Source organism: Carassius carassius, chromosome 24, assembly GCF_963082965.1.
Source record: "Carassius carassius chromosome 24, fCarCar2.1, whole genome shotgun sequence".
Lineage (NCBI taxonomy): Eukaryota > Metazoa > Chordata > Actinopteri > Cypriniformes > Cyprinidae > Carassius > Carassius carassius.
In genome coordinates, this window is record NC_081778.1 from 29,073,192 (window position 1) to 29,084,400 (window position 11,209).

The 11,209-nt window shown below is 32.7% G+C and overlaps 1 protein-coding gene and 1 long non-coding RNA gene across 2 annotated transcripts; both read right to left on the reverse strand.

The window, feature by feature from the left end:
* Positions 1 to 655: 655 nt before the first annotated feature.
* On the reverse strand, positions 656 to 1,856 carry LOC132103733 (uncharacterized). The gene is made up of 3 exons (XR_009423452.1): positions 1,785 to 1,856; positions 1,508 to 1,577; positions 656 to 995 (listed from the first exon to the last, which is right to left on the reverse strand). It is a non-coding gene; the product is annotated as an uncharacterized LOC132103733 (long non-coding RNA).
* A 2,598-nt stretch (positions 1,857 to 4,454) lies between these two features.
* Positions 4,455 to 7,573, reverse strand: LOC132103734 (cyclin-dependent kinase 1-like). Its single transcript, XM_059508824.1, has 5 exons — positions 7,456 to 7,573; positions 6,457 to 6,611; positions 6,234 to 6,372; positions 5,637 to 5,744; positions 4,455 to 5,357 (listed from the first exon to the last, which is right to left on the reverse strand). Exons 2-5 carry the CDS (start codon positions 6,600 to 6,602, stop codon positions 4,581 to 4,583), a joined length of 1,170 nt encoding a protein of 389 aa, XP_059364807.1. The 5' UTR covers positions 6,603 to 6,611; positions 7,456 to 7,573; the 3' UTR covers positions 4,455 to 4,580.
* Between the last annotated feature and the right edge of the window lie 3,636 nt (positions 7,574 to 11,209).

Genomic DNA, 11,209 nt, shown 5'->3' on the forward strand with positions numbered 1-11,209 from the left:
GTTAAAATGTTCACTGTTTTGAGTGGTATTTACACTGTTTTATGGTTGATTTTGTCGTTAGATTTAGTAATTTACTGTTTTGTGATATCTGGAGTAAAGTTTCTACTCAAAATTACCCATTTATACTCATACACTATCCATTGATTGTTACTGTCATTATGTATGGTGTACCAAGTATTGAGGTCTCTGTTTTCATTTAAATAATAATTATATTGAGTGGACATATTATCTTCAAAGGATAACAAGCTGTCTACTTGCTTACTTACATGCAAATAAACCACATGCTTTAATAGCATGGTTGTTTTCCAGTGCTACCTTGTTTGAGTAAATTAAATAACTGAGGGTAATATACTTGAGGATTGCGTTATTTAACAAAATAACTAGATAGATATTACTCATAACTGGTTAAGTTAAATGTACTCAGTTCCTTTGCTAAATGTACCTAGTTAAGTACATTTTACTTAATTAAATACTTAAATTTAACTTGAAATTTATGTGTGCAAAAACGTGCAAAATAAAAATGACCTAAATCTACTTATTGTTTTTTTTTCCAGTGTACGGAAAGATGGTATCCCTATAGGGGAAGAGTTACCACAATAAATATGGTCAAAAATCCCATAAAGTTTATTCAGCTCTTTTTATTAAACATTTGGCTGAAATAAATGTACACACAAACTCCAACTGACAATCTACACATGTAGAATTTTAATTAACTAAATCTATACCACTGATGTTAAACAAAGTAGATACAAAATAGGTGTCTGAATTTGCATTTAGAACTTGATTTCTTTCTATTTCCTTATAATTTACTTCCAGCTTGTTCTGTCTGACTTTTAATTTGGAAACACAAAGCTGATGTCTTCACTGGCAACAATTCTGCCATCCTTTATAATTTTCATAGAATGTGTTTGACTGCCGTTCTCCATATGGTTGTAGTGGTGAGTAAATACACCATTTCCTGGCACGTGCATGGACCTCTGGATGTTGTTGCTCGCCTAAGATAAGAATAAGAAAAATTATTGATGTTGTGGGTTTTATTTTGCCACAAGGCTCTTAAAGGTCATTTTTAAATTAACAGTTCCACCGCACAAACATAAAGTAATCCAAACACTTTCTTTCTTTTCTTGTCAGAAATAGTAGGTCATTTTTGCCATTTTCATGTACTTTTCTTCTAATGTTTTATACATACTGAGAATAAGGGCATACTATACTTATATTGTTTTTAATCTACATTGTGTGCAATACCGCATCTGACTTCCTCTTCCTCTATGGCTGCCTATACTAATGAAAAATGCAAAATATTTCCAAATTCATTCTGATGAGGAAACAAATTCATCTACATCTTGGATCGCCTGAAGGGGTGTAAATTTTCAGAAAATTTTCATTCATGGAGAAACTAATCCTTTAAAGTTGGATGTCCCACAGACCACCCAGCACACAAAAATTGACCTACAAAAAACAATATCCAATTCAAAGAAATTTCTTATATTTCAGGAGGTGTGCCTACCTCCAAATAAGGTGCATCATTTCTCTCACTAACTTGATGGGATCCTGACCGACCAGAAAAACAATCATGCCTTTAATGTAGAAGAACATTTAAACATTAATTTGATTATTATGTTGAAAAAAAAAAAAAAAAAAATATATATATATATATATATATATAAAATATTTAAATTACAACTGAATAATGTTCTAGATGTAGAATTTTGGTAAATAATCATTAATTCCAATCCAAACTTGAAGTTTTACTTCATTGATTCATTATATATATATATACTGACCTACATGTCCAGCAAACAGCTTTTCCCCGTGGATGATGATACATTTTTTTTTTGGAGATGTCTGTAAAGATTCAGTAAGCAAAAGGTAAAAGTCAATATAAGTAATGTTTTTACTTTCCAGTAATATGTTTTAGATAATTCAGAATATATTTTTTAAAAGAATTAAAAAAAAGAAAATTATTTTGGATATCAAAAATGTTTTATTCATTATTAATTTAAAGACAAAAGTTTGAATTTCATTTAAGATCAGGTCAGTCAGTCCCTTTGCTAAGGGAGTTGCAAAAGTTTACATGAGAATGTAATGACCTATACCCTTCAGAGAACTCACTTGAAGGGCTCTGCCCTTTGAAGGTAATAGGGCATAGGGATGCTCACTTCCATTTGGGTTTCACCCTATGTACATTTTTAAAACAATGTTTAAAGAATATTATGTGTACTCACTGTATTTGTCCAGACCTCAAGCACCTCTTCAACCCTGTGGAAGCAAACTGGATCCACTTGTGTTCAACAGAGATTTAAATCTTAAGGCTGAAAGAACAATAGCTCCACCTACCATATGTCAATTGAAACAAAAAGTATTTACTGACAAGTGCTTAGATTATTTTATAAGTGGACCTCATTATATATTATAAATATCAGAGATGGGGAGTAACGAAGTACAAATACAAATACTGTACTTTTCTGGTAGCCTATCAGTAAGCTACTTTAAATTATTTTTCTGACAACTTTTTATTTTCACTCCTTACTTTTTTTTTACACAAATAGCTGTACTTTTTTGCTTCTTACATTTTCAAACCAGGCTCGTTACATTAGGTCATTGCACGCCTCAACCGAATTCATTCATTCATTCATTCATCCATCCATTCATTCATTCATTCATTCATTCATTCATTCATTCATTCATTTATATATTTATATATACTTAAGTAATTTTTCGTCCTGCGTACAACTCAACTTCAGTTAAGTATTGGTTTATTTCGAGTCGAAAGGACTGTCAGGAACGTCAAAAAAGTGAGTAGGCTAACTTGTATTAAGCACTGAGCCATAAATACATGTTAATGGACGAATCAGTCCGATTTAGTGAACTGGTTCGACCGGAATTTATAGAAATTCACAGGGCTGTACAGGGCCTTAAAAATATGCTGTTTAATATACAAGTTTCATGATTTCAGTTAAATCATTATATTATGCTTTCTGGTGAAAAAAATTAACCTTTAAAACAAAATTAAAACGAAAAAAAAAATTGGATTAGCCTATACTACAGAAAAATTTAAACGGAAAAAACGGAAATTTCTCCGCGATAAATAAATAAAAAATACAACGGAATTTGTGAAGAAATAAAACCGATTTCATAGGGTCCTAGTTGGTGAAGGAAATAATGATAATAATAATAAAATATCATAATCCTGAGCCCTTTCAGTAAATATTAGGCCTACAGATGTCGTTGAAAAAAGTTTGGAAAAACTACCAATAAGAACAAATTACACTAGCTGGAAAATAGGAAATAAAAATTTTTTTTTTTTTTTTTGCCAAACAGTTGAAGAGTAGTTCACTACATTATTTTATGTTGGTTCAAAAAAACTACCATAAGATTTTCCAGTGCAGTTTATAGTGCAACAGTATATCAAGGCTATGCAATGAAAATCTTTTTACTGTATATGTGATGCAACTGAGACTAAATATATAGCTACATTTAAAAAGATTCACTTTTTATCACACAGTTTAAGACAAACTTGTAGCAAAGAAAAATTACATATTTCTTAATATTTCATTTCCTCTAAAATATGCTCTTTGCATGCTCTGTTAGTCTCAAAGCGTTACTTTAACATGACATTTAGTCACCTAATCATCAAAGTGTACTTTCCACAAATTCTTTCTTAATCGATGATAACATCAATACTATTTGTTTTATCTGAGAGCATGCATTTTATATATATATATATATATATATATATATATATATATATATATATATATATATATATATATATATATATATATATATATATATATATATATATATATATATATATATATATATATATATATATATATAAATACTATAAAATATATATATATATATATATATATATATATATATATATATATATATATATATATATATATAAATATAAATATATAAATAATACAATTAAAGTAAAATGAAGCAGTTAAAACATTTTGGAAGTAATTGATAAAATCAAATCAAATATTTCTTTAAACTGAAAATGCAGGAAACATAATTATCAGTTCTGATTATATTTAAACATGCAGTATTGTCCTCATATAGCAGTAATTCTAAAACATAAGGTGCAAATCTGGAGGAAACATACTGAAATACACACTTCAAAGATAAATTTACTCTCAGAATCAATGAAGCAAATGCATGAAGTGACATTTGAGGTCCCAACTTTTCCAGTCCACCAGAGGGAGCCAAAATATTAGTTCAGAGTAACCTTCCTCTGTACTACTTTTCCCCCACTTTTGGAGACCGGATTGCCATTATTGTGCAAATGAATTTGAATACAGTTCAATGTGTGATATACACATTATTAATGACAGAAAAATAAATAAACACAAATTGTTTTTGACATTTTAATGGTTATTCTTTACATCAAATGACACAAAATTACTGTTGAATGAACATAAGCAGGATATCAGCAAAGACAAAAACCTCAAATAAAACCATCTTCACTATAATAGTTTTTCAGTTTACAAAAAATGCTTTTCACCTGTGCAAAATTAAAGTGCTTGCCAATGTTTATAAGAACACAAGTCTATTCACAAGTGTTATTTTTAAGAATCTTTGGTTATTTGCACTTTCTCATATTTAACGATTCTCCCGTCCTTCGTGACAATCTCTTTATATACTAGAGCTCCATTCTCCTCGATGTAGCTTTCCTGAGTCACTCTCCCGGTTTCTGGGAGAGGACAAGGAAATGACATCAGGGACAGCTGCTTATTCAAGGCCTCACCCTTAACCGGCACTATTGCCTTTCCCATCTCTCTCTGTTGAGGTGGACTCTGTCGATAATATAAAGCAGGAGGTTTATTTACCTCTTTAGGAACAGAAGGTCCTGCTGGATACCACTTTTGATTTGGCCTTATGTCATTTCCATGTGTCACTGTGATGTCTCTTTTAATGTCTCTTGTAACATCTCTTGTGATGTCTTTTGTAATGTCTCTTGTGATGTCTTTTGGTCTAATGTCTGTTGGTTGACCTGAAGGAGCTCTCCTGATGTCTGCAATGACTCCAGCCATAGTACTTCTGTAATTGGGATTGGGTTCCACCATTCTGGATACTGGATTGCAGTACGGCTGGTCTTTTAGAGTTTCACGAATCTTGACGGGAGAGACAAATTGAGTTGGTAACCTGATCCTGGCACAGAGTTCAGCTATGATTTTACCCATGGCCCAAACGTCTGAGCGCTTGTCACGAACACCGTTCATCTGTAGGATCTCTGGTGCAGAGTATGCTTCATTGCCCAAGTTTACTGCAGAGGAGAGTCCATTTCGAAAGAATTTAGCAAGTCCTAGATCAATGATCACGGCACGATGGGTTTGATGCTCCACCTGAAATGGGACAAGAGAAGTAAGTATCTTTTCTGATGTTCTAGGAAAAAAGCCGATCAAATTGGACCTGTTTATTTATTTAGTCTATATACACCACAATGTGTAGAAGATTTCAAGTGCAGAGACTTTTGAGTCTTTGCAATCAAAAGTCACAGATTTCAAAAAGAACTCAAATATTGCTCAATGATTTCTTCAGAAGACTCTTAGGAACAATATCCAAGACAAATGAAACCTAGTTAAAAACTTAGTTGAAAAAAATATATATATTTTCAGTCTCACCATAATGTTATCAGGTTTGAGGTCTTGGTGGACGATGTCTTTAGTGTGCAGAAACAACAAACCTTCACACATGCCAGTGATGATTGTGGCTTTCACTGCTGGAGTCAGCTGAAGAAGACAAAAATACATTGTTGCATTTTGGCTCCACTAATACATAATCGAAAGCATACTTTTTAAAAAGGTTGAAAAGAAATAGTTGAGCCAATGCAAATTTATTCATCAAATACCCATCATCATGTCACTTGAGATGTAACGGAATGTGCAAAGACCCGATTAAAGTATACAGTAAATTATTAATTAAACCAAGCAAAATTGCTACTGATCCCTGCTAGCTGTTATAGTACAGAAAACATTTCAGTAATACCATTATATTGTATGGAATATGGCACCTGGAATAGCTACACTCTGCTAAATTATACATTATTATATTATATCAATATGTAATTTTAAAATATAAATACAATTATAGATTAGTATTATATATTTGTATTATATGAAAAAAGAACCCAGCCATGACATTCAGCTAAACTTCAGTTTTTTCTTCATCTGTCTCACTGATGACAGATTTTTAATTTGAGCTGCGTTTGACATCTTTACCTGTATTTTAGAAAGCTGTACTTTGAAGATGGTCGTCTCAAGATCTTCCCCACAGATGAACTCCAAAGGAATGTTCCACTTGGAGTCTTTCAGCCAAGGATCACCGAGAAGCCTCACCACGTTTGTATGCCGAGCATTACTGGAGTTTAAAAGTCATGTTTCATGGTTATCATTTTAAGCTCAGTAGTTGAACATTAAAGATATATCAGATATATATACATACCGATAAACTCGGCATTCTCTCTCCAGCTGTTGTTGGCTGATGAGTCCTATAGGAACTCTCTTCAGAGCAGCCCATGTGTCTCCATACTTCTCCTTGTATATTTTTCCAAAGCAGCCTCCAGCCAGTGTTTGTGTGGAATACGCCATCTCGTTATGCTGTTAATACATTACACATCCATATGATAAAATATCTATCTATCTATCTATCTATCTATCTATCTATCTATCTATCTATCTATCTATCTATCTATCTATCTATCTATCTATCTATCTAACTATCTATCTATCTATCGTTTGTCAGAAATCTGTCAGAAATGTCAATGCCATATCTTTGTGTCAGTGTTTGTTTTCATATGCAAGTGTATGTCATAAAAACAAGACTGTCTTGAAAGTGATAACCATCAGCACATAGAATGTAATATGGGTCATCTGGTATGTTAACAGGAAATCCACACCATTAGTCAACTCATATAATCATCTAAGTTTCGATATGTCTACAGAGTTGTAAAGGCAGTTTTTCTATCAAATATACCTGACATTTTGATCACAAAGTTCACATATGTAGTAGAAAAACTTTTAAAGCTAAAGGCTAACACGGAGTTTTGCTAGAAAGCCTTTGGGCCTGTATTAAGCCTGTACATGCTGCTGGGAAGAATGCTGTCCAACTGGATCTGGATTGCAAAAGAAATCATAACCCTTTCACACAAAGAATAAATTCAGACCCTGAATCTTTTAGGTTTATGGCTGAATATTTGTTAGCCTAGATTACACTCCTCCCTATACCCCCGGGAAACAAAAATAGTTTTAGTATGTATCCAAACGTCACACATACCCTACAGCAATTACACAGACAAAAGAAGTGGTTCCTTGATAACCATAAACCAGACAAAAAAGAACAGAAATCACTATTGCTGACATGAAACATCTGGCTATAATCACTGACCTTTACAATAACACACAACACAATAAGACTGATTCAATTGTCACTGAATTTTCTTACCTGTTTCAGCAGGTTATGTGACGGATGGCAATGAATGTGCTCAAATGAAACAGGAACAGTGATTTTCTTTGCTAATTGCTGTCCCTCTATAACCACACCCTCATATTTCAAGACTGGAAAGAAACCTATAACCAGCCAGATAAGACACACACACACACACACACACACACACACAGAGAGAGAGAGAGAGAGAGAGAGAGTTTTTATACTGTACAAACTGTATTTTCTATCCCCTTACCCTAACCCTATCCGTAAACATACCCCTAACAAAACTTTCTGCTGTTTTAGATTTTTCTAAAATTTCATGCTGTATGACGATTAAGCTGTTTTCCTCATAGGGACAAAAAACAAACAAAAAAGTCCTCACAAGGTCAAGATTTACTGGTGTTACTACAACGTAGGGAACACACACACACACACACACATACTGTATATAATATTCAACAATTACATATAATTAAAAAAATCTTATAGATAATTATGTTATATAAAATATTATATAAATATTCCTTTTTAAAAACAGAGACTTCAAATAAAGTGAAAACATGACTGTACAATATTTAGGTTAAATATGTGTTTCCTACTTCCTACTTTTTGGCCAGAAGAGATCTGTGATTACGCAGAATACAATAGGTTTTTATAGCTGAACTAAATATTGCACACACCTGAAAGAAGAATCATGTCAGTCGAGTCAGAACAAGATTGGAACTATTTTAAGTATTGGGCAAGATGAGACTAGTTTCCTCAAAAAAAAAAAAAAAAAAAAACCCATCTAAAATCTGTTCTGTTTCTGTGATATTAGGACTAATAGTAACTAGTAATTGTGACTGACTAATTTTAGTTATTTTTGTAGATGGACATACAACACCACTTAGTCCAAAATCTATTGGAAATTATATATATATATATATATATATATATATATATATATATATATATTATTCATGCTGTGTTGTAAGTTTTAATGTTTCCACATGCATACTATTGGATAAAACATTTAATAGTGCATGAATGGAAATTTGTTTTCTTTTATCACAATATTTACATTTTAAACAAATTCCACTACATTTATTTTAAGAAGCATGTGTTTCTTGATTATTTTTCTTAATTGAATATTTCAAACAAAACATGTTTTATTGGAATTTTTTTTTTAATTATGTCATAATTGTGTATATATATTTCAACATCTTTCTTTCCATCCTGTTAGTCTTCTGTAAAATAAAGTGGGCGTTTATGACCTTGTGGATGTTATCAAATTGCTGGGTGTTTCTAAATCATGCAATCAAAATAACCCCCCTACACCTACCGTCACTATGACGTCAGCCAATCAGGTATCATGGTCTAAAACACCCTGATCTGGTAACTCCCATTACTTTCCTGCTGGTAAAATCCCTAACGTCATCACCCTACAGGAAGTGACATCGATTTGTTTGGAGGGAAACAAGCAACAGCACATAGGCTCTCAGTGAGTGTTTGCAATGACTTTGAGCTCTGTGATGTTTTATGGTTAGTTGGTTTCTGTCACTTTAAAAAAAATCCATCCACAGGAACAAGTTATAATATCAATATATACTACGAACATTTCTCGAAAGATACAAAAAACTCAGGCCACGTGCATTTGTTTTTCCCGATATTTTGAATCCAACAGATGGCAGTGTTGGAATGCAGTGAAATAGAATTTTGAATTATAGATTTTAAATTAAATTGCATGAGATACTACAAAACCTGTTAAAAGAATATCTAATGTCATTGTTTTTTTCTTCTTCTTTTTTTGTCATTTTAAAATTATTTATTATTAACAGATGTGACACAAAATCAACATGAGGCTTGTTCATGAACTTGATGGCTAAACTTTAGTTTGTTTGTTCATTCACGTACACTTTTGTTAACCGTTCACCTTCTTAAAAGATTATTTGATGTGAATGTCTTTTAGTGTGTTTTATGTGGAAATTAATGAGAGAAAAGCATAATATTTTATTTTGTTGATCTTCTAGACCAGACGAGCAAGCTTTGCCATTACTATGCTTATTTCAGCCTCAAACTCGTTTCAGTTTAGTTGTCATTCATGAAATGTTGACCAAATCATAACAGAAAATGGGACTGAATTATGGTCCTTCCACTCTGTTCTACAAATTAACTCTTTTATTGATCATATTGCTGTGTGATTTATGGTGACGAGGGACTCGGGCTTGTAAAGCGCTGGCTGCTGTAGGTCAGGTTGTTGGAGGCGGGCGTGCAGTGAGCCCCAGCGTCGCAGTGTTGGTGGTCCGGTTGACTGACTGCATGTACTCTAGTGTCTATGAGCTAACACTTTAGCCAAAGGACTTAAGGACCAAACAGAACTAGGTGGTACTTGGTTATTCGCCTTTGACTGTATCATGAGAAATGAAATCAGCTTTTTCTTTCCAAACAAACAATCAGTGTTTAAGGACCACTTGTTTCATTTAACACTCATAAAATGTCAAACTCAGGGGGTCAAATTGAGCATTGCATAATTCATTTATTTTCTATTTATTTTACGAGGTTTGCAAATATTTTTAGCTAATTTTAAACTTAGCTTTTTTTATGAAGTTCAAGCAATAAATTAATTAAGCATTATTTAAAATAAAAATATGTAACATTAAAAAAATATATATTACTTTATATATTACTTTATTTTAGTATTTAAAACAGTTCACTCAGTGGTTATTGTGTTACTAGATTGTTTCTGGTACAAAACTATGGAAGCAGATTAGTCTCAAATATAATTCACGCAAAAAACACAATTCACACATGCGTAGACAAATTCACATGCATGAAACCTAATTCACGTACACACAAAAAAAATCCACGTGCGTGAAAAAAAAATATATTCACAAAAAGCAATTCACAAGCGCAAAATAAAATTATATATTTATAAAATACATTTCACAAATGCAAAAAACTATTTGTAGATATACAACTGTGCACAAAAAACCTTTGAATGTTTAAAATGTACGAGTGTCTGAATGTACGAATCGTCATTTACTACGAATCCACTCGGTTTTGTGCGTGTGTGTTTTTGAGACTTTCCTGGCAGAGCTCTCTTCCCACGTGGGTCTGTCGTACTCTTTAGCCAATCAGATGCGAGCTTACCATTCAACCAATCATATCATAAGCCACTGAGTGCATTCAAGGAGCACGATTCTACGCACCTTTAGCGCAATATGGATTAATTAGAACGGAATTTAAGCCTTTACATCAGTAATCCTGCATGGCGAATGAAGATTGAAGAATGAAGATGCTGTCTTCAACGCACTGTCCTTCTTTTATGTACTGCAGGCTAATATGCGTGCCAAGTCGTTTCATTCATTCCATAATATATATTATAAATATGCTTAACTGGCTGAAATCAGAGAAACTGTCAAGTCGGACATCTTAAAGTTGTTAGTCAGGAGGAGAGGGGCCAAGAGAGAGTGAGGGTTTGGAGGCAACAGAGACGAAGAGAATAGAGAAAGAAAATGAGCAAATAAAAAATCTTGAGGAAATCTCTCTCTCGCTGCAGGATGAGCGACTTTTGCGCTGCACTCGAAAAGTTCCAGATGCATCCTCTTTCATTTTATTTTATGTTTGAGCCTATGCTCTTTGCAACTTAATTATGTTGTGGATCGTGTGTAGGTTAGGCTATTTATTGTCGCACTTGAAAAGTTTCAGATTGATCCCTTATTTTTATTTTATATATTTCGGAGCTTATTCTCTTTAATGATGTGGATCGTTTGTAACTTCATTGCAATTT